General features: G+C 32.3%; 3 protein-coding genes across 4 annotated transcripts; 1 reads left to right on the top strand and 2 right to left on the bottom strand.

Annotated features, from left to right (window-relative positions):
• Positions 1–4805: 4805 nt before the first annotated feature.
• Positions 4806–7210, top strand: LOC122582160 (probable calcium-binding protein CML20). 2 transcript variants are annotated; one of them, XM_043754515.1, is made up of 7 exons: positions 4806–4920; positions 5415–5529; positions 5953–5989; positions 6077–6104; positions 6180–6332; positions 6407–6509; positions 6982–7210. In XM_043754515.1, exons 1-7 carry the CDS (start codon positions 4918–4920, stop codon positions 7044–7046), a joined length of 504 nt encoding a protein of 167 aa, XP_043610450.1. In that variant the 5' UTR covers positions 4806–4917; the 3' UTR covers positions 7047–7210. The 2 variants fall into 2 exon arrangements, with proteins under 2 accessions (XP_043610450.1, XP_043610451.1); XM_043754516.1 differs by lacking the exon at positions 4806–4920 and adding an exon at positions 4946–4964.
• Positions 7211–8101: 891 nt separating this feature from the next.
• Positions 8102–12455, bottom strand: LOC122584021. Its single transcript, XM_043756382.1, has 2 exons — positions 11979–12455; positions 8102–8436 (listed from the first exon to the last, which is right to left on the bottom strand). The coding sequence occupies exon 1, from the start codon at positions 12165–12167 to the stop codon at positions 12021–12023; it is 147 nt and encodes a 48-aa protein (XP_043612317.1). The 5' UTR covers positions 12168–12455; the 3' UTR covers positions 8102–8436; positions 11979–12020.
• A 6032-nt stretch (positions 12456–18487) lies between these two features.
• Positions 18488–23195, bottom strand: LOC122582265 (probable 3-hydroxyisobutyrate dehydrogenase, mitochondrial). Its single transcript, XM_043754636.1, has 10 exons — positions 22913–23195; positions 22712–22800; positions 22324–22438; positions 21642–21792; positions 21366–21448; positions 20322–20417; positions 19755–19897; positions 19512–19596; positions 19337–19416; positions 18488–18682 (listed from the first exon to the last, which is right to left on the bottom strand). The coding sequence occupies exons 1-10, from the start codon at positions 23039–23041 to the stop codon at positions 18595–18597; spliced, it is 1059 nt and encodes a 352-aa protein (XP_043610571.1). The 5' UTR covers positions 23042–23195; the 3' UTR covers positions 18488–18594.
• Positions 23196–24378: the final 1183 nt, after the last annotated feature.

Here is a 24378-nt window from a genome sequence, read left to right on the forward strand (position 1 = left end):
CTCTGAGAACCTCAAAACCACATTTGCCGCCTTCTATCATGGGTCCGCGATGAAATGGGCCCTACGACTAACGGCTTTGAACATTTGTTACACGCTACATTATGTTCCTGATGAGCAATCTTTTCCGGGTTTGGTTTTTGTGATATGTGTTTGGATAGATGGTGTGTCGATTTCTAGGATTATTAGGCCAGAAAACGATTTATGGATGACAAATGCGATTTTTATGGCGATTGTTAGCAGAAGTAATGAGTTGTATGGGTTTACGCTCAACTACTGGTTAGTTATGTTGTTCTGCTATCCGTTGATTCATATTCAAATTCGGCTTGATGGTTACAATAATGAAGAAACAAAGGAGAAACAAGGATGAAAGTTTAAAAAAGAAAAATTCGTCTTTAAATAAGTGCAAATCATAACCATTGTAGTAATTGTTTTGTTAGATTTTCTATTATTGTCTTTGTAATACAAATATACAATCATTATTTATCTTTAAAGACACAAAAGTGCTATTAAAGTTTTTATTTCTTATGGTTTATATATATCCCAAGCTGATATATAGATGATAAGATCAAATATTGACTTGACTTTAGAGGTTGCTTTGATTTTTGGTTTGACTTCAACTTAGTTTTTATATATTAGTTGTTGATTTACTAGAATAGCATTCGTAGATGGAAGACTTTTTATGATCAGTGCCCATAATCCAATCCGTAGTAATAGAAAACCGGAGGTGAGTTTTTTTCCAAGGTCTTGGTTTCGAGTTTTGGGTTTTTCATCTCAAATTATTTTCCATGAGAAAAGGGGTTGGAGGTCCAGTAAATTGTTGGTTAAAATCGCTTCCAACATATCTGAATCGAAACTAACTTTACAAAAAAATTTTAAAAAATGATAGAAAACCGGACTGGGCCAACCGGTCGAGTCAGTCACTCAGTTGGTCTGCACAAACAAACCAGACAAGCAAAGTGGACTATATACGCATAAACCACATACAAGCCATGTCAAGACTTCAGTATGACCGTTGAGCATCAAATGGACCGATTACCAAATGGGCAAGGCAACTTTTGTACATACCAAAAGTTTAGCTTACACATACAACTTTTGAAATGACCATACAACAATTCAAAAGACTACAAGGACTGTTACAAACAAAATGGCTTTTGACTAATGAACGCGTGATGCCGTGATGGTATCAAGATCCGACTTCTAATCCAATTGAGCTAACAAAATATCAAAGTATCTTAACACTTTTAAATAACATCCCGTAGATATTTTTGGGCACTGTGCTATAATTACGATATTGGTCATTTCTCGATTTTCCCATTAAGATCTGTAGTAGTGTTCCAAAACTATATACTAGGAGAGTAACTTGTATATAATACAATCTTTTAGAGTTTTAGCAAAACCCAGCCCGACCCGGTGTTGGTTCAAGAAAAAGAAATAAATAAGAGATTTGAATAGAACATCCAAGATGATAAAGGAAAGGAAATATAAAAAAAAAAAAAAAAAGTAGAAAAAGATATTCTCGAGTAAGAATTAATAAAAGAGGAAAGAAAAAGAAAGTAAAGGTAAAATTGAAAAGGAAAAAATAATACTGTAATGAACATGGTTAACCATATTTGGTTATAAAGTTAAAATAATAAGTATTTGAGACGGAGGTTACTTTTTTTTTTTGTTTCAGATTCCAATTCAGTTCTATGATTCATCAAACTCATCGACAGCTTCTTTGGTCTCATGTTCAGATCAAACATGTACTTTAGGAACACATTTTTACGATTTCAGTTGTTCTCATTCAACTTATCAATGTAGTTACACGGGTCTGTATAGAGATGGTAGTGGAGCATCATGTTATTATGTAGCCGATCAAATCCATTTAGATACAATTGTTAGGGATTCGGTGTCATCAATTGCTTCAACATCTATTGTATCTAGGTGAGTTATCTATAGATCGATCGTGGTTAATTCATTTAAGATTTTTGTAACAGCCTATTTGACATGTTAAGTTGTTAAACAGATGTGGCAAGACTCAAACTGGGACTTAATTGATATCTTATAGTGTCGTTGATGTGGTATTTGGGTTTAGTTAGTAGGGATTATCTGTTATTGCGCAACTTTCCACACTTATCGAAGCCACAACAACAATCACCGTAGGCTTGTAGTGTGTATTGTGTAATGAATTGCTGCCACCAATCTAACCAGCATTTGCAAGTTTACTTTTGCAATTGTTGTTGATGGATGTTTATCATTACCATTTAATTAAACCAAATCCTCAAATTGCATGAAAGGTGAAATTGTATTAAAGGATGGTACTTGTTTGTAGTGGGCTACACATTATAAGATCAGATGGATGATTTAGTAATGACCACATTTGAATAAAACGTTATTAAAACATACCCTTAAAATTATTGAAAACGAAATCGGATTTAGAAGTTAGAACCGGTTTTCTTGAAAATTAGGGCCCATGGAGTCATGAACCTTTTCCCTCTATATGCATGTAATATTAGATGGGAAAGGAGAATATAAGGTTATCCGACACTTAAGTTTTGGTGTGGAACTCCTTACATACTAATATTTTATTATTTATTGTTTATAGAATAAATGTCTGGGGCCCCATGATTTTTATGGTTTAAAAAATTAATATATTAGTGTCCAACATCTAAGTTTAGATACCTAACAGCTTTATGTTTCTATCCCCATATTAGATATTGACTATGCATGTTTTACCTGTATTCTCGATCATAAACCACCAACCTTGATTAAAAGAAAAAGAAATGAAATGGGTGACAACAACAAAGAAAGGTAAATCACAATGTAGTTCATGAGTTGAAGGAATAACTCCTTTTTACACCAACACTTGTAGTTCATGAACTTATACATTACAGTTAAGCTGTCACAAATCACAATGTCAAATAACAACCAAACAAAGAGAAGAGAATTATGGCCCCATTTTTTGTTAGCTACAACCCTAAGTAAATTAAGTTGGTTCTGATACATTGGATTAATTTACCTTACCAATTGATAGAAGGTCAAGTTTTAGAGAATTTGAAGAGTTTTTTTATAAATAAATTTTGGGGTTATTGAATAATTGGGAAGGTGAAATGTTAGTATTATTAAATACTAGTATGCCTATATATATATATATATATATATACTAGGTCTTTTATCCGCACGATGTGCGCGTGGTAAGAAAGTTGAAAAAAAAGTAAATATTATAAATATTTTTAATATTAAAAACCTGTATAAAACATAAAAAGAAAATTGTTTCTCACCCATCGAATAAGAAAATTACTTGGAATAAAAAAAAGGATAAAAACACAAATTATAGGTTTTCATAAAAAGTTATATGTTTTTGATAAATAAATACTTTCCAAATTTAAAAATATATGTTAAGTTTATACATGTTTTAGTTTTGGTATGGGTTTTGATTATATTATTTTTTTTAATGTACGTGCTTTAATTTTGATATGGGATTTGATTTTGTTATTTTTTCTTATAATTATGTGTATATAAAGTTTTTATTTAGTTTAATGTACTTGTAGGGAATCCTACGTATATCAAAAGTTAAACTTTTATATTTTTAATTTTGTATTTGTATATTAGTCTTTATTTTAATATTTAAATTCTTTTTACATATATAAATAAGATAAATATTATAAAAACTATGGAGATGACACATATGATGTAATCCTAGGTGGCAATATTTTAAAATAGGTTTAATTTTGAAGATGGCTTTAAAATGCTAGGATTCTTACTCTTTTAATATATATATATATATATATATATAGGAAAGATTATTTGAGACCAACTAAAAAAAGTCCAAAAAAGGACTATTGATTTTCGTAGCTTACACACCACCACCATCATCTACTACGATATACAAGACTTTTTTGTAAAAACACTAAGACTTTCCAGCGACGGGCCCACAGAAAAATCATGTGTAAGTTACACATGGACATGTGTAAGTTAACTTACACATGATTTTCTGGTGGACCGGTCGCCGGAAAGTCTTAGTGTTTTTACAAAAAGTCTTGTATATCGTAGTAAATGATGATGGTGTACAAAAATCAATGGTCCTAGTTGGTCGTAAAATAAGAGGTGGTCTCAAAATATCTCACCCCTATATATATATATATATTTGGTGACAATGTTTTTGTATAGTTAGTTTTTGTTTGATATATGAAATTTCATATTTTCCTCCTTATTCATATTGTGTGAAATACCATGATTATCGGCATTCTTTTTTAATCAACGATAGTTATAAAAATGGTTCTTGGTATTCTTTTGAATCAGGTGCAATTATCTATCCCGCGTCACCAATCCAATGGCTATCAAGGTTGGTTAAAGTATTCCCATAAGGGCAAGGATCTAGCGTAACGTTTTGGTACTTTAGCAAGTTCTCAGGCCAATAAGAATGTGCCACATGTCCACCAATTTTTTGTCAAAAAGTGCCGAAAATGAGCCAAATTCTAAAAAACAAATGGTTGTCATTAGTATGCATAACAAAATTATGTTTTTCATATTAAATTTTATAACAAAAATAAACTATTTTATGCTCGTTATCGTATAAGTATTTGGTTAATACGAACTAAGGATTCCGTTAAAAACTTAAACTCGTTATGGAAAATATTGCAACATGTGCGTCAAATTAACAGTCATTATTTCTTTTCTTAGAAATGAAAATACAAACGTCTAAAAGAGTTGCATAGCAAAAAAGCGAAGTATTATTCTTGAAACACCCACATCTCGAATTTTCATGGATACCATTAATAAGAAGTGATAGATATGAAAACAAAGTCAAAAAAGTATATGATGATATAGATAATATTGTGGGTGAATATAAGCCTATCCTTTATACCTCAGTCGGTATATAGCCTAAACTAAAGTTAAATAATCTATATAGAAATACAGTTGTCTTCAACAAACTAAATGGTTAGTTTTTTGTAATTTTAATGTTCACATGCAACTTCACATAGGTTTGTGCTATATAGGTTTTTGTTATAATATCAAAACCATTTTTGTTGTTAAAAAATTTGCTTATGTAAGAATGATGTTTCTTATGAACTGTAGAATCTGTGTTTCTAAGTTTAGATGTTACTGTCTTATGTTTGATCTGTATTGGCAAATTTTGCTAATACATGCGGCTTCTTAGTTGCTTTTTTAAGTTTTTATCAATTTTATGGGACTGATTTCAGTTCGAGATAATATGAGAAAGTTATAATCTTGTAGGGAGAGATTACTAGTTCTTTGGATACTTCAAATTATGATACTAGTAATCACTGTATAACTACAAACACATTTGTACTTGTACCCTACATGTGTTTAAATCCATAAGCCCATAACTATACAATTTGTGGTTTGTATGATGTGTTTTCGCAAAGAAAACAGCAGAGTTAAATGATAATTTCGTTAACACTTGCATTCAGGGGGTTTATGGAGAATCCAGGAGAAACAAGCCGAGAGGACGTCATCATGGATTAACTCAGCAAGTAAAACAAGAGATGAAAGAAGCCTTTGAGCTTTTTGATACTGATGGCAATGGTATGTCTTAGATAGAGGTGGCAATTACGGCCCATTTACTTATGAAGGGACTTGTTTGCATCTGGTCAAAATGTCAAGGAAAAAAGTCAACTCAAAAGTGCACGGTTTAAACGGGTTGAAACTGGTCCAAAGTCTGTTTTTAATACGTACACTCTTAAATCTTAATAATGTTGTATTTTGTAATCATAGTCAACAAACTATTTATTATGTAAGGTTGTGTAAATGACCAAGAGAAGTGTTTCACATAACCCTGTCCGTTTTGACCAGTTATCTTATCTGTCTGACTCTTTAGTATTGCCACCACTCGTATGATGTGAATTCATGAGCCTACGTTATTCGAATGAATATGATGTGAATTCATGAGCCTACGTTATTCGAATGAATATGATTTACCTTTTGTAATATGTTCCCTTGCATACATAGGCACCATTGATGCCAAGGAGTTGAGTAATGCAATGAGGTATAGGCTTCATATTACTTTTTTAATTTAGTCTTACATAATAATGGGATTATGCATACAAAGTATGTTGATTCTGTTTCATTCCAGGGCCCTCGGTTTTGAAATGACCAAGGAGGTAATATTCAACTTTTTATACTTGCTTGAACATTTTACTTTTCATACTTAAAGCATGTAAACTTTTGTATTTCAGCAAATTAACGATATGATAGCGGATGTAGACAAAGATGGAAGTGGTGCTATTGACTTTGATGAATTTGTGTACATGATGACCGACAAAATTGGTGAAAGGAGCAGCAAACAGGAGCTTTCAAAAGCTTTCAACATTCTTGATCATGACAAAAATGTAATCTCTTTTGTATCAATGACCAGTGTTGATTTTCCAATGAAGAAACTAATGGTTTTTTCTAGTAAAAACAGGGGAAGATATCGGTTTCAGACATCAAGAATATTGCTAAGGAGTTGGGTGTACGTTTTACTGATGCAGAGATCCACTCGATGGTGAAAGAAGCTGATCGTGATAGTAAGTGTTTATGGTAATCTTGTTTTTTCTTACTGCATGCTGCTCATTGATACTAGAGGTGGCAACATGGGTGGGTCTGATCACAGGGTTGGGTCAAAATGAATCAATTTTTAGGTACAGGTCGAAAAGGTTCAAGACGCATTGGGTGGATCCAGAACATTGTTGTCCAAACTTTCAAAATTCTTACCAACAAATATTGTGTCGATTTAATCACAAATTTAACAATGCGAATTGCTTTACAGTTATGCATTAAGATATAAACTTTGGTGACCTTTGGCGATTGCTCATCTCCTTGATAGCTATTTCTAGTTTTCCGATTCAGCCATTTAGCTATAAATATAATTCAACCAAGTCAATAAGTTCTGAAATTCATATGTAAACGACTAAACGAGTCAGAATATTACATATTGGTACCCTCCCAACTGGTGGTTAATAGTTCATCAATAATGGATATTTCGAATGTATTGTTCAGATGATGGTGAAGTTAACATAGAGGAGTTCATGAGAATGATGCAGGCAACTTCATATGGATATTGAGTCAATTTGAATAGGTGTAAAACTGTAAATGTATGTAGAATTGTAAAATAATTCCTTTCACTAAAGTGAAAGGCGGTTTCTGCGAGAGTTAAAACTCCCAACGATATGCTACTTTGGTAAATATCTAAAAGATTTCTAATTAGCAATCTGGATCATTACTGGCATCTCTTATTCTACGTTACAATCGGCCGCATCATCTTTTAGCAATGTTTGAATTGTGATGCCATTTCCTTTTGATATGATCTTCCACAAATAGTGGTATGTTCAACCCATTTACGGACTGTTTTAATTAAAACTTTGTTAAATTGTCCCTTCTTTGTGATTCTTTTTTTTTTGAACACGAAAGACGAAATTTCATTAATATGAACTCTAGCAAGGGGCTAGAAGATACATACAAGAATTAAACCGGGAAAAAACTGAAAGGACTTAGAATATAATAGAATTCTACTGGGACCAAGTAATACTACAGCAGGTTATTCAATTAGACAGCCAGAGATAGCTAATGCCTTTCAGATCCATGAAGGCGTGCCGGGGAGAAATTCTTGCTGTCGTTAGCCATGCAGGGAAACTAGCTTATCAATTATTACAATGTTGCCATTTTATTATATACTATGGACTAAAGGATTTGGTTTTAAAGGATGGAATTGGAATCAACAAAATCAATGGATGCTTCTTGACGAGTTAAACACCCACTTGATGAACTTCGAGAAACAATATTCCATGATTATTGTAACAAAAATCAAGATTCCATTCAGGATAAGTCAGGTTGGGTCAGGCAAATGAGTATATATTGTCAAAAACAACTATCAGTGATATTTTACAATCTGGAACAATTCTAGAGACTTGAGACCAATGATTTTGACTGTTTTAGCCAAGTTTTAAGCCTTAACTTGCCTGAACAGTTACAGATAACTTACAATCCAAATAGACCCAACTTCACTGTATAAGGGTCCAAACTTTCGCAGGTGGTTTCTGAAACGCATCAATAGAGCGTTTGAAGTTGAACAGCTGTTGGAGGTCATTTTGGTTCATCGCCATTTGTTCCTTTTGAAAGATTAAGCATGAAGCGGGGATGAGCATGTATTAACATGTATTAAAAATCATTTACAGAAACAAATCTTGCATGTAACGTTTCATACTATACATCACAAACGCTGAAATTCAAACTCTAGATACGCATGACATACCATCAATACTTGGCAGTAACTAGCTGGGTCTGTCATTTCCCTATATGTACTACAATGAACTAGCATTTGCTATAAATGTTTGCGATAATATCTTCACAGGCAGAACCCCCTCTTGAAGTGCTTCAGTTTCATGACAAGGAAGGCTCTCTACTAAAATTGAGTCCGATATAAATATCCAAACTGAAACAAACAGTAACACCAACCTGCATGATATGCATGTCGACATCAGTGATCCTTTATATGTGAACAATTTCAATGCAAATGAAATAAGCCAATTAACAAGAGGATGTTAGTCTGCATTTAAACCAGTGTAAGTAGTATGTCTTAAAATCTTGAACAGAATGATATCTGAGACGCTATGCATTAAACACTTCTGCTCATGTCCCTTAACTTGTCTGTCATTAACAAGAGGATGTTTAACTTATTGCGGGTTAAAGAGATAAGAAGTTAAAAAAGGAGACAGGTGAAACGGGCCACGACTTGCAAAAAGTAAGTTTGATAGATTAAACCTCCTAAATCATGTTTTATACAAAAAATTCAGATTCTTACTGAGCTAAAATCAACTTTTATAATCATACTTTGATACACCTGACTATTTGCTAACAAAAAGTGTTTCAGTCACAATCCCAGCCACCCAATTTGCCACTTCTACTCTGTAACATATTAAAATTGTATCCTTTTTGTAACTTCCGTGTTAATCCGAATTACTAAACATGAAAGTGAATGAGAATACACACGCAGAAAAAAAAAAGCTCAATATTTCAAATGCACAATGAAAATTACGATCAACGCATGGCATATTAAGAAGACAGAAAGAAAAGAAAAGACAGACAACAAAACAGGAAAGTGCGAACACGTTGCAATAAGTATCAGCTCTTCAAATTACCTCAAAGAGTTACTTGGACTTATCTTTTATATATGCAAACAAATAAGATCTAAGTTATAACAGTGATAACCATGATAAACTTGTCTCAAGATAGATTATTAAGTTTCTTAAGACAAGTCAAAGTAATTACCACAAATAACCAATTAACAGGTCTAGAATAATATGTTGCCATTGTGGTAAATTTGTTTATGAAGTCCTCCAACAAATGCCCGACAGAAAAACTATTAAACTACGGACTTCTCTCACTTGAGCATAACGCCTTCATCTTAGTCATAAAAACTGTTAACTCCCAAGAATGTCCAACAAGACAATTCGGATACAACGGTAAGAATTTCGACTATTTTACATTTGAATGAGTTGTAATTTCTGGAATGTCTCTAATGGTTTAAGTGCCTTAAATTAGAAGAATAGCTTAGAAAGAAAACGTCAATGGGAATGAGCAGGGAACAGCCGCCTAAAGACCTAAAGTGTATATTTAATTATTCAGTGCATGAAAACTTCTAACAAATAATTATGCCACTAAAGAAATGATGCAATTTATATAATCATATTGGACAAGCTATTTCTGTATCAAAAGAAACGACTATTTTGGTACAGTGTTTTAAGTAACTGAACCCCCCTCCCCACGCCTTGTGACTTGCAAAGTACTACCCATTTTGACCCAAACCTGTTGTAACCTTTTACCCGACCAGTCGCTACTCATTTCGCAACCTCTATGATACAGAATCAATGCATTTTCATCACTTAAAGCACTTATTAATCATAGGGTGGTCTTGGTTGAAAGATATTCCCACATAGTCAAATTGGTCAGTACTCTTGTTTACATGTTTATGGTTTTGGCTTCTATATATTACTAAATTCTATAACCAAGCGTACCTTCTCAAAATTAACAAACCAAACCATTCGTATTCATAGCACTGGCATTCAACTAACCTTACATCCAGGGCAAAAGAAGCTCAATACAAAAGAGACATGAGGCCTGCAGTGTACCAAGAGGATGTATAATGGGACTGGATTACATTTTAACTAAAAAACCTTACAAAACATATTCCTTACTAGAAATGACCTTCTATATATTACTAAATTTTATAACTAAGCATACCTTCTCAGAATTAACAAACCAAACCATTGGTATTCATACGACGGTCCCCCATAATACGCTCACTTGGGGACATCTTACTCCAGCTGTTCCAAGAGTGTCCGCAAGTTGAACCGTCCGCTTCCTCAGGGCCCTCACTTCCTCACTCAACTCACTCAGACGCTCGCCTCACGTCACTTCGCTCGCCTTGGGGGGAAGGCTACTGACGGTAGCGAATCTCAGAATACGAATAAGATCAGAAAGGCCATCATAAGAACAAATGAGAAAGGCTTGTAAACTCGTGACGCTGAACGAGACATTCGAAAACTAAAGCACACACTAGAAAGTGCTTCGAAAGGTGTCAGCAGGTGCGCGGAGCCGGGAGATAGGCCGCCCACCTATTCGATCATATGCCATACTTTCATTAACAAAGAATGGAAACCTGCCTGCTAACAGTAAAGGATATAGCCAGTGCCAAGAGGATGTATAATGGGACTGGATTACATTTGAACTAAAACAACCTTACAAAACAGATTCCTTATTAGAAATGACCCTCTAAACAAGTACAACTTACTTGTTGGAAGCCAAATTATCTTGTTCTATTGCATGAGCTTATTACAGAAACTACAGGATAGGAGCTTCATGAAAAGAGAGACCTAGTAGGATACAAGAGCTAGGCTTGGTGTCGAATCACTCACAATCATGCCAAAAAGTAGCAAGTAGAGTCATTATGAGTAACCTTCCCCACATGTCCCGAAAATTCTTTCTTAAATGGATTGTAGATGTCATTATTTACAATAATCTCAAGTCTTTTCTAGCAACAAACCCCTATGGGGCACATGCCTAGAAAGGAGACCAGGAATCAAGTCTCTTTCTTTATTTGATTCCAATTTCTTTCGAGGAACTTAGATGGGAATCTATCTATCGATCATTTTTGTAAGGCCACCACAATTACCTCATTTTATGAATTTATCTACTAGGTACAACTTGGTTCAAGATGCTTAAAAACACATATGAACATTTTTTTCTTGCTACCTGATTGGCTGATTGTGTCCACATTTAGAGCACAAATGTTCCTGCCACCTTCAAATGAGATTTCAATTCTTCCAAAACTAATACAATTGACTGTTGGTGATTTTATGTAATTGATGTTTACCCAAGACCAGGTGAAATTCAGATGTTCAAGTAAAACTTTTATACTGGTTAAAAGATGCAGAATGCACACTTATATAATTGATTATGAGCATGAAGAAGGCGGTCGGTGGGTGACACCTTTCCTGGGTGCAGGACAGCATTCAGAATCCAAAGTGGAATGCTCAGTTGAGTTACCAATTGGCATCTCTTCACCAAAAGACACATTTTTTTACCAAATGTATTTGTGCTTAATATATAGAACACTCCTGTGTCTAAAAAACAAAAATATCTCTATGTTTCTACTCTTAATTTACTTTCCAAAATCTTGAAATATTACAATCCAAAAGTGTTTCTAACAGAATTCAAAATTCTATCTTTAATTATTACTAATAGCCACTCCCAATTTCCAGCAATGATAATGACCAAAAAAACACTTTACAACAAGTTGACAGACAACAAAAAGATCACAAATTTCTTCTTAAAACCTAATCACATAAACAAAAAAAATAATAAAAAAATCCAACCAACCCATAAAAATGGAGGTCAGGGTTAGTTATCCAGAAAATCATAAAATTTGCAAAAAACAAAGATATTACAAGAAACATGCATCAAAAACTTCAAAAATCTTGGCTTAAAAAAGTACTCACCAGCTTAGATTGACAAAAAAGATACCAACTTTAAGGATCTATCTAACCAACATGAAAAGGACCAATATCACCATTACGAAGAGACCCAGCAATTTCATCAGCGACAGTCATACAAGATATAACCCAACCACTTAAAGCCATCCAAACCATCTTCACCATCCATAGTGTCATACTCCAAGGCACTGCCATATATATATATAATCTTGAATCTACAGCTAAAAAGATTGATACCCAGATGCAAGATTTGTTACTATAATGAAGTCAGTCTCATTCGAGACTTTTATCAAACAGTTTGAGTGCATAAACAGTGACAAAGATGTAAATAAGGAGCGTATTGTATTGTGTGTATATTATATTTTATGTTTTATATTTGTGATAAGGAGATGTGAACTTGTGTGAAATGAGGGAGTAGAAAGATTGGGGATTTTGGAAGTTTTGGGGATGTAGAAATTCTGCCACACTCAATCAATAGACCGGTGATATTTCACATGCCTAAAGATATCACCCACTTGTCACGCCCAATTTTTAGATTTAGACCACCAAGTTTTTTTTATAAAAATAAAATAAAAAATATTAGTATATTTTTGATACCTGTGTCAAAAATGTGGAAAATTACGTTTTTATACCTAAAGTTGATTATTTTTTTCATTTTTGATATCAATCATATACGTCGTTTGTTTTTTTCGTTAACGTCTTCACGTGACCAGCAGGTGAATGTATCAAAAATATTTTAAAAAATCACTTAGAAACTATAATTGAAAATGTTGACAACTTCGGCTACCAAAAATGTAATTTTCTAGAAAAATAATAATTGTGGGTTTTTTAAGAGTTTATTTAATTATTTTAACACATTGATTTGGGTTTTTATCTACATTATATTATAACATATATACGAGTATTATTTTTAAAATCTTTTAAGGTATTCATAAGCATACAAATAACTTGTTATTAAAAAAACATATTACTTTAGCTTTATTGTGTAATAATTGAATTCGGCTTCCAAGTCGTTGCTTGTTGAGACGATTATGTATGTTGTGTGGTGGTCGATTTGGAAGTTTGTCAATGAAAAAATCTTCCGCTCCGTTATAAAACCCGATAAAGTTGTTCACAACTTTCAAATCGACCGTCACACAATATACATAATCGTCTCAACAAGTAACGACTTGGAAGCCGAATTCAATTGTTACACAATAGAGCTAAAATAGTTTTTTTTTTTTTAATAACAAGTTATCTGTATGTTTATGACTTAACCTTAAAAGATTTTAAAAATACTCGTATATATGTTATAATAATATAATGTAGATCAAATCCAAAGCTTAAACTTTGTTAAAATTATTAAATAAACTCTTAAAAAATGTATAGTCATTAATTTTTGAGAAAATTACATTTTCGGTACTTGAAATTGTCAAAGTTTTCAATTATAGTCTCTAAGTGGAAAAAATTTTCATTTGGATACCCTCATGTGTTGGTCACGTGAGGGATTTAACGGAATAACAAACGGCGTATGTGTTTCGTATCAAAAACGGGAGAAAAAAAATAAACTTCGGTAACCAAAAATGTAATTTTTTTCACTTAGAGACTATAAGTGAAAATTTTGACAGCTTCAAGTACCAAAAGTGTAATTTTCTCCTTTTTTTTCCTATAAAGGTGCGGAGAAGATTATATTGTCTTAACTAAATTCACGCTAAAAAATCTCTCACTCAATATCTAATAGGAGCAAAAACCTCCTAATAGTCTTCCCGAATACATGACAACATATGGGGAAACATTGCCTTTGAAGACTTGAACTTGGTATCCCAAAATCCAAACCCTTATGAAGACACTTCTTTACTATTAGACTAAAAACACACCATTAAAAAAAAAAAAAGCTATTAACCCAATAGTTTAAACCACCAAATAATATCTTCTTTTAAACTTTAAATATCGATTTAATTACAAAAACCTCCATGTGGTTTATAAAAAATGAAAGATTTGTAATTTATTATGCAAAAGTTTGGTTTTTATTTATAAAATAATTTTTTTTTTATGCATGTGATAAACTGTCAATGACAAGTTTTAGTGCTATCATTATCATCTTTCTTTTTATTTTTCATCAATTATGATTTTCATCTTCAATTTTAGATTCCTATCCACCGTTTTTATTCAAGAACATGGACTATTTGACTAAAAGTGTTAGACTTTTTGCTCAAAATTATTACCTTTACCAAATGTGTGGACAAAGGTCAAAAGTCAAGGATTAAAACTATAAAAGATTAGGAAAAAAAAATTGAAAATGGAACTTGTACTTTTTAACAAACCAAATAAACGATATTTATAATTAACTTTTACCAATTACATATATCCCTTAAAAAATGTCAATGTGTGTAGAATATATAGTACTACATTTATGTTGCATTCTTGAGATTTTAATTAAAAGAAAAGAGATGATAGGATTGGATAGGGAAGGGAAAGAAAAAAAATTGTATGGATATAATGTATTCTTGAGTTTAAAAAAAATATGAAAGAAAAAGAAAAGAATCTAAAAAATTACTTATATTCTTGAGTTTAAATGAAAGGAAAAGAAAAGAAAAAAAAATAGTTTTACAAAGATACCCTTATTAAATAAATTATTAGAAATAGATTGAAGGATAAAGTAGTATATTTACTTAATTATTCTTTCCTTTCCTTTCAAATCATGTCAATTTGGCAAGAAAGTTTTAAGACTAAAAATCTATAAATTTTCTTATCCTTCCATTTCCTTTCTTTTATAAAAAAAAAACTCAAGAATGAAGATTTAATACTATTTTCTATCATTTCTTTCTCTATCCCATCTAAAAAAAACTCAAGAATGTAGTTTTATATTTATTGATCATGCACCATATATAAGGTGAGGATTTTCTTAAGTTGATTTTTTAACTTGAGTTAAGTTGGGGTAATCTCAACCTTTGAATGAAAATCAAAAGTCATAATTCAATGATCATCTTTAAATTTTGACCCTTAATAAAATATAAGAGCTAAGGTAATCCTAACTTGACCCCTCAAGTTAAAAGTAACTTAAGGGACCTCCACCCCATATATAACGTATGTTTTATTTTTATTTTTTTCAATAAAAAAACCACTTACCAATTACGCTTAAAACAGGAAACTTGAAAGTGGATTATAAGGTTATAAAATCAAGGTAACACATTATATTTTTTTTTTCAATAAAAAAACACTTATCTCCACCCCATTCATGTTAGTGTTTTATTATAAGGTTATAAAATTAAAGGTAAGATTTTTATCAATTTTGAGAGGTTATGTTAATTGTATATCGTTTTGTTTTCTTCGTTTTTGCCATACTTTTTTGTCTTTTATTTTTGTTATTTATCGTCTTGATCTTGAATTTGGACACCACTATTATCTATATATTGTATTCGTGTTGAACATGATCCTGTATGTAATGTACGTGACATAATTAATTAATCTGGTATACAATATGAAACTATATATTTTTTTTATTTTTTTTTAACTGCAAATATAAAATATGAAACTATTGGAAACTGGAAAGCACTTGATCATTTACAAATGCCGATCCACATGAGACTTTCCAACCTGCAAAAATTAATTAAGCATATTTGCATATACCGTTAATTAGCATAAACAAAAAAATGATAAGAGGAAGAAACAAATCAGAAACTAAAAAAAACAGATCGAAGCAGTGGCGGAACTAAAATCAGAAGTGACCCGTAACACAATTTTTTTCCACTAGCATTGTATCAGCATAAAGTAACAATAACAACGCTAACGACTAAATTGTTACGAAGTTTAGCATTTCCTTCACAGATTTTTGACTATTTTTAATGACTTTTAAGAATTTTTGGCACTTTTACTTTATCATTTAGTTGTAAAGATACATCTTTATAAGTGTTATTGATAAAAAAAAATGTTTCAAAAATTTAAAGTTGGTTACATGACCGGTATTCTATATTTATTTTACCCGTAGCACCAATAAAAAATACATCATTTTTCGAAAAATTTGAACTACGTGAATTTAGCGGACCCGTAGCCCGGGCTACCCCTGTAAACAATGTAGTTCCGCCCCTGGATCGAAGGGTACCTGATGAGACGAAAAAATATAACGTGACCAAGAAATGAGAAAACCAAAGCATAATCTGTATTTGGGAAGTGTTTGTAATTGATGGAGGATTGGAGGTGTATGTATAAATAATAGTGTTTGCAGATAGAAGATGGTTTCTTTGCTAGTGTTTTCAAAGGGGAGGAATAAAAATTCCATTGTGCGTGTATAGTAGTTTGTAAGAAAAATGTATCTGTATTTTGTTGCAACATCCTTAAACTAGGATTCATCTAATCTTAAAACAATTCGTCATCCTCTATTTTAGCGATTTATTTTACTATCAACAACAAAAGTAAGTACTCGCGCATTGTGGCGATGAAATGGTGGGGTGATAGCTAGGTCATAGAGTGTGATATGTCATAAAGTGTGATAGATGATAAGAGTTGATATATTATAGAAGATGATAGTCAAAATGTCAAATGCCTTAGCCGTACGGGCTCCGTCCTCGAATTTAAAAATTCGTCAAAAGTATATCGAATGCATTTCTAATGAAAAAGAATGAAATTTTAAGAACACCCATATAATTTTTATAATTGATCGATGTGCGGTTTTTGATAAACGATTTTGAATGAATTTAAGGAATAAATGATTTATGGAGGAGAGAGAAAGAAAATGATTGGTTAAGATTTGAGGAGAGAAAAAGGGTATTATAGTTATTTTAGGTAAATATATAATAGATAGAAGAGACATTTTGAGGAAGTACGTAAAATTAATATTGAAAATTTAAGTTCAATGTTGAAAATCTAAAAAAAAATCTGTTTTATAATATAGTATAGATATAGATATATACAATATATTTTGTACCATCATATGAAATGGCAATTAAAAAAGATCATATGCTAATTAGTTGGCATCCATGTTAACAAACTAAATACAAGAATGAAATTTTAGCAAAGTATAATCAACAATGTTATATATATCGTTGAAACCGGCTGGTGTTATCAGTATTAACGGTATTGGATGGTATTCTGGTATTTTAAGCTCGGTATTTTCACTATTCAATACCAACCGGCATTTTCGATATTTTTTGGTATTACTGTTCCGGTATTTTCAAAAAAGAAAATTTGATTTTTTTTCAAAATTATTTTTATGATACATTAATGTTATTTGATAACATTTGGTATTACTTTTAAGTGGATTATAATCGTACCTTGATTATTTTCGTTAAATTGTAACAAGTTTGTAGAATTTCTATACAACAAATAAAGTAAATTAAAAATAGTCATACCGACCGATATTTCTGGTAATACCGATAATACCGGTAATACGATAAAAAAATTTCACACCAATATGACTAAAATATCTGTTTTTAAAACATTGATAGTCAGTCACAAATGTGAATTTCACCAATACCCTTTCCTAGAAAAGTACTCTGTATATCAAATTAAGAAACCATCTAAGCCAATGAAAACAAATTCTTTGGTTAGACTGGGAGAAAACATGCATGTGTGGATTTAATAGGAGTCTCTCCACCTGTGGGCTTAGGGTGCATCTTCACAGCCGGTCTTGCCGCTTTAAAAGTTGTCTCATGTAAAGTGGTCAAACACGAGAAGGCGTGTCTTGACAACCAACACGTATTTATACCCTTTGCATTAGATACCTTTGGATTTCTTGCACCTGAGGCCGTCGAGCTACTTGGAATGGTCCAACGCGTCATGCATAGTAATGTCATGACGCCACGATCGATGAATGTAGTTTTAAACGTCTTAGTTTTATTATACAAAAATGAGCGGCGGCGTAGCTTGTTGCCCGTTTGCCTTTTATTTCTATGTAAATTATTATATTTATCAAGTTTTTTTTTTTAAGATTATTACATCTTTCTATTAAAAAAATATTGAAAAAAAAAACAAACTATTTTTACACCTCCACCAATCACAAATTAACACTTGCCAAATTCTTTCACTTTCACAATACAAACATGTGAGACCTCTCTCCCTCCTCTTTTTTGAACAGACAAAAACAAGACCCATTCACCTTTTCATCAATTTACAGTTTTTAGACACACAAATTTACAGCCCACGTACTAAAAGAAGCAGAAAACTTATAATTTCGTCACTTAAACGAGCACATATTAAATGAATCTAAAAACCGGCATTGATTGTGCAATCTTCAAATGAGTGGCATGGACAGGTAGGCTGAAACCAGCATTACAATTGCCGGATTGTAATGTTTTGCAAAATGAGAGGTGAATATATGTCCAACTAAATTTCTTTTTACTTATTTTGCTATTACTGTAATTGGTTCTACAACCATCTTGTAAGAGGATATCGACCCCTCTCCGACTTGATATTTGGTACCACTTTCCTCTACCAAGACCCGGATCACGATTTGGTGAAAATTGCTCATCCTTGATCCTTAGTCCAATTTATTGGATAAATGGACTGGGTTTTATCATCAATATATTTAGTCCAATCTATTGGACAAAAAGCTAACTTGGATGACATCTTATTATAATTTGCATGTACAACCAAGCTTGGTATGCAAAGAAGCTCTAGAGTTAGGTTAACTCATTCGAACATATTATTACAATTCATCTTTACCAGAATAGAAATGACGGAAAACACAAGAGAAGTCCTTTGCCCCATGACCCTCGTCACAGAGCTTTGTGAATCTGTTGAAGAAAATAAAAGGTAAGATGAAATTGGTAACTTGTAGGATTACACAAAAACAGTCTTTCTAAGATGCAGACTATCCTATATATTATGCATTGGAATTTATGCGCTACGGCATTTGACTTCCTCTGTATTTATCTATGTAATCGTGTATATAGGATTGGATTGTTGATAGTAACATCTAACTCCATTGTTAGTCTTTATACATATGGTGAATACGGTTAAGCTTTGGGAAAATCTCCAGGTTTACCATAGTCAATAATAGCAAAAATCGCAAGATAAGATACCTAGCAACAGACACGAATACCTAGTATCTACTACACTACTTCATAGTTATGGGCGTCAAAGTTGAGTAACCAAAAAAACATGGGCACTTTCATGACCATACCCGTGTAGCCAACTAATCATGGCTGACCGCAAATGTAGCCAAGAATTTCATTATACTTCATACCAGTATGTGAGCTATTACATTCCACTATAGTACAAAATGACTATTGTGTATCAGACTGTGTAGTAGTGTTGTTATTTAATTCTCGGTACTGTATGTATACGTGTATGTGATATTTGCCTTTCCAAAGAAAATGAATATATCTATTACACCGAAATATAATCTTGGTATATTCATAAAAATAAAAGTTTATAAGTGATCTTACATGTCTCTGGCTTCAGATGTCAATGGGGATTTGAGACCAATATCTTTAGCTGATGCCGAAGCCAGGTTTAAATCTTTAGCCTGCATTACATATAAAGGTATGAACCATGAAAACCACATTATTTTGTACTTAACAAACACTACATTAAACTTGGAAAAATTTCATAATTACATACCATCAGTGTAGATGCAAACCCGCCATCATAATTTCTTGAGGAGGGTACCCCATCCATCACACCAGGTACTGGATTATATGTATCACTAACACGTGTATATAGATGATGTAAGTACTTGAACAAGTTCTTCCAGAAAATTGGAGGGGAGTTCAAGCGTCTTGACTGAATCATTGGTCAATGATATCACTCAAATCCAGATAGGACTAGAAAAACTGGTAATAGTCGTTTAAAATGCATTAGTACCTACTCCAACAACGAGCACTTGAAGAGTTGAAGATTTTTGTGAGAGTTGTGGCTGTAATGCCCAAAGATTGGCCAAGAACAAATGCTTCAGAGACACCAAGCATACTCACAGCCATCGCCAAATTGTTGCAGATTTTAGCTGCCTGAATACACCAATGTCACAACAGAAAACATTACTGTGTAGCACGTGAAACCATAGAAAAACATACACACACACACACACACACACACACACACTAATGTTAATAGGTACATGATAACAAAGTGTTACTGTAAGGGCTGATTGAATAGAAAGTTAACCAACTATGCTATAATTCTATATTGGGTAAACAACTTTTATAAGGCCAGAAAAACTCGTCAAAGGGTCAATGTTTTGATTTATGATAGCCTACTTCCAAAAACTTTGGTTTAAGGTGGTTTTACCAAGAAATAAGTCAAAATGATGACATTGACGGTAAGTTCATCAAGTGTTGGAACCTATCGACATGCTAATGGGAACCTCATTAAAATACATTACCTACAAGCTTTCACATATTTTGCCACAAAGTTGAACTTGCAAAAACTTACCGAACCAGTTCCTGCATTACCACAATATATGGTATTTTTCCCCATAGAAGAAAATAATGGTTCTGCAGCCATGTAAGCTTCCTCAGGGCCACCGACCTGGTAGGCCATATCCAGTATGTTAGATTAAAAGTAGGCTAATACTAATATTAAACTAGTTTGAATCAACAAAAGACATAATTCAATATTGGTACCCTTGAGCTTTAGCCCTTGTGGTAAGTGTGATGACTCATCAACCTATAGGTTTTGGGTTCAAGTCCCATACTGGACACTTTGTAAATATGTGTGGATTTGGTTAGTTGTATTCGAAAAAATATTTCATTATCGATAACTTTAATCAAATCAAGCATATCATCCAACTTCTGCCAGTATTTAGGGTTTATAAATAAATTATGGATGTACAATTGCGAGCTATTTTCATAATGGTGATAATATGTTGCCGGCTATGAATTCCATCTTGTCTCTTTAATTAATAAGCCATACAAGTTGTGAGTTTAACAACTTTATCTTACCTCAAATATGCAAAGGATAGTCACGAAATGATTAAATTTTGTCAATAATATTGTGAGGACTTATATAGTAGTTAATATATACTTATTAGTTCAGTCCCATGGGCCAAGTAATATACACCATCTGTAATGAATATAATTTGATCCCTATATGTTTACAGGTAGTTGAGGCAAAATGGATGGGTCAGACAAATTGAACAACGGGTCAAAAAGGAAAATCTACTGTACATGTTAGTTTAAAACTTTTACCCGGAACACTTTTTGACAAAAAACTTCAATGTAATAATTAGTGTCGATGTGATTGGTCATTATAGATATTATGCTATTTCAGAAAATAATATAGGTACATGTATAAATTTATATCGGGGTCATGCATTAGAAGTACGCTTTTGAAACTTTGATCCATTTCCAATTAAGATACTATTCTAATTCACCCCTTTAAGCGATTAGAGATAACATATTACCCAGATCAACACATTCACCTAATTATAAGGATCAAAAAATATCAAAAACCGTATTTAAGAAACTTCATTTATACCATGAATGTAAGTGTTCCAGCCTCTGCCGCAGGAACACCTCCAGAGACAGGAGCATCCAGCATGACCGGGCTCTCCCTAGACACTATAAAAAAATATACAACTTCATCAATTACAAATGGTGATTCAGCATACCCAAGTTTATTTTTATAAGAATTTCTCTGTCCTAAAACAAGTATACGATAGAAAATGCCTGCATATAATGTGCAGATAGTATTTAACCACACTAAAAAAGGAACTTGCAGTTGCTAAGTAGTATATAGCTTTCTTCTATATACCTTTCTTTTCAATCAAAGCACATTTAGATACAGCTGAAGACAACTTTCTTGTTGTTTGCGGGTCAATTGTAGATGAATCTATAAATAACCATGGCCTCACTACATTGCCACCATTAAGTAACCCATTTGGTCCAGTGTACACATCTAAAACCTACAAAAAGTAAAAAAAAAAGTAACACCACTTTAAACTAAATCATGCATTACATATAACAAAATAGGATTTGCAAACAACTCATCCAGTTCATACACACACACACACACACACACACATATAACCATCTCCGAACACTGCCTATAGCCCGCCCAATATGTTTACCTAAAAAGGTCCATCTAAGACCTCTTGTGAGGACATCAGGACACATGACCTCTAGAATGCCTTGGTGGTAGTTAGTTAAAATATATTTATGATAAATAAATTTAACAATATGTCATGTAGTAAGTTATCAAAACTTGCACTACTTCAAAGTTTAATTACTGTTATTATGTATTTAACTATAATCAATGACAGGTCATATATACACAACAACATTTTAGCCATACACAACTGACAAACACTCGTAGTACACTGAACAGTGCACAATGTATAACAATAACTTGTGATATCAAATTATCAATATCATTTTCCATAATGAAAACCAAAATGTACACCTCACAATCTGAAATGGAGTAAAAATAATCTTACATGGGCTGGGGAGGGTAACATGGTAATTACAACATCGCTAATTTCTGCAACCTCCATTGGTGATCCTTTTACAGAGATTCCCTTGTTTGAAAACATCTTCATGACACTATGATTGCTGATTGAAAAATATATTGTATGAAATTTTGCTCAAGTTAAATTCTTGCATTATATTTTCCACTAAACAAATTGATCAATATATCTTTTGCACTCTTCACTTTCATTAATCATTACTCTAAAGCAAAAAGAAAAACACTAACAAACATGACTTTGGGCAACACCAACCAAAAATTACATAAAACAGTCTTTTTTTAATCCAAAATATCAATGTTGTCCCTTTTTAGATAACTAACCCATAAGACTATCAATTAAAATGGACAAGAACAATTACATGTCATGAACAGCAACATTGTATCCTGCCTTAACCAAGTTAGTTGCCATTTTGGATCCCATGTTTCCAAGGCCTACGAATCCAACTTTCTGTAATCATTATTCAACCATATATTAGAAAATAACAAAATATAATTGTAACATACAAAACATAAGAATGTTGTAGTTTCTAATGAAGGAACCGTGAATACAAAAAACTTACTTCCAAGTGAGATGGAATGATGATGGATGAAGAAGAAATACTTCTAAAAGTAGAAAGTTGATGGGTTTTTTTTGATAAAGATTTTGAGAGTGGCACTACTGATTTGATCACTGCCCTGTAAATTCCCATTTCCAGAATCTTGGTGTTGAGTGACAATAATTGACTGTCCGATGAACAAAAAAAAGAAGCTCAATTTGTTGGGCTGCTTGTAGATATAAAAAATAGATATAGTCTGACTAGATTGATGGATGAACACGTTAAAGTTAACGAAACACGATTTAATTTGGATACTTTCTATCTTCTAAATCTATTATTTGAGTTTCGGATGTGTGTTGTTTTTAAGTTTTCAAGTTCATTTCTCATTTTAAAATGTTTTTTATGAGTAAGGGGTTGAATATCCAATAAATCTCTGGTTAAAATAATAAAATTGCTTACAGCGGGTCTGAATAAAAACTAAATTAAAAGAAAAAAAAATCGATAATCTTATATTAGTTTTGTTATTTGTTTTTTGCTTTTTGTTTTGGGAAACCTAGAGCTCCTTTGGTTTGGTTTCGTGCATAGTTTGGATTCTCTCAAGTTAGCTAAAATGACTATGCCAATTCTTGACCTTTGGATTAAAATCAATGGTTAAAATTTAATAAAAAATTTTATTTCAATCCAAGGGTCAATATGTTTTCAACTTAATCAATCAAGTTCAACTTGAGAAAATCCTTTCTAAAAAATGATATATCCTCTTAATAATCTATTGTGTTAATCTTTTCTTCTAATATTATCTTTTGATTTTTCCAAATATCACAATCATATTTTTATGAAGGATTTTTTTAAGATTATCTATCATTTTCGTTTACAATATTATGGAAAATATAACATAGGATATGATAATGATCTTTATTCTAATTTTTAGGGGTGTTCATTTGATCGGGTTTCGGGGGAATAGAGTTATTCGGTTTGGGTTATTCGGTTTTTTAAGAATTAGTAAACCGCCCATTGCCCATTCCATATATGTGGCCACCCAATTCAAACCACCCAAATAAAGTTTGGGTTATTTGGTCGGGTTTTGGATTACCCAAATAAAAAATGTTTTCAAGTTTAATTTAATATATTTGAATAATCATGCAATCCGAATGTTAATGTACACCATTTTGTTTATTCATGATAAGGTTATTCAAATAACTACGTGTCTTATTATTTTTTTTGGATTAAATTATTAAAATAATTGAAGTTGTATTTATGTCATTTAAATTAGGTTATTATACTTTTATTAAACATTAAATGTTTAATCAGGTTTCGGTTGGGGCCCAATTGAAAATTTTCTAAACCAAAACCGAACCATTTAACAACTTCCTTAATCGGTTTCACCCAAACACAAAACCAAATTCGAATAACCCAATTCAAATAATACACAAGTCAAATGGATTGAGTGGGTTATTCGGTTAATCCGGATAATGAACACCCCTACTAATTTT

Source organism: Erigeron canadensis, chromosome 9 (genome assembly GCF_010389155.1).
Source record: "Erigeron canadensis isolate Cc75 chromosome 9, C_canadensis_v1, whole genome shotgun sequence".
NCBI lineage: Eukaryota > Viridiplantae > Streptophyta > Magnoliopsida > Asterales > Asteraceae > Erigeron > Erigeron canadensis.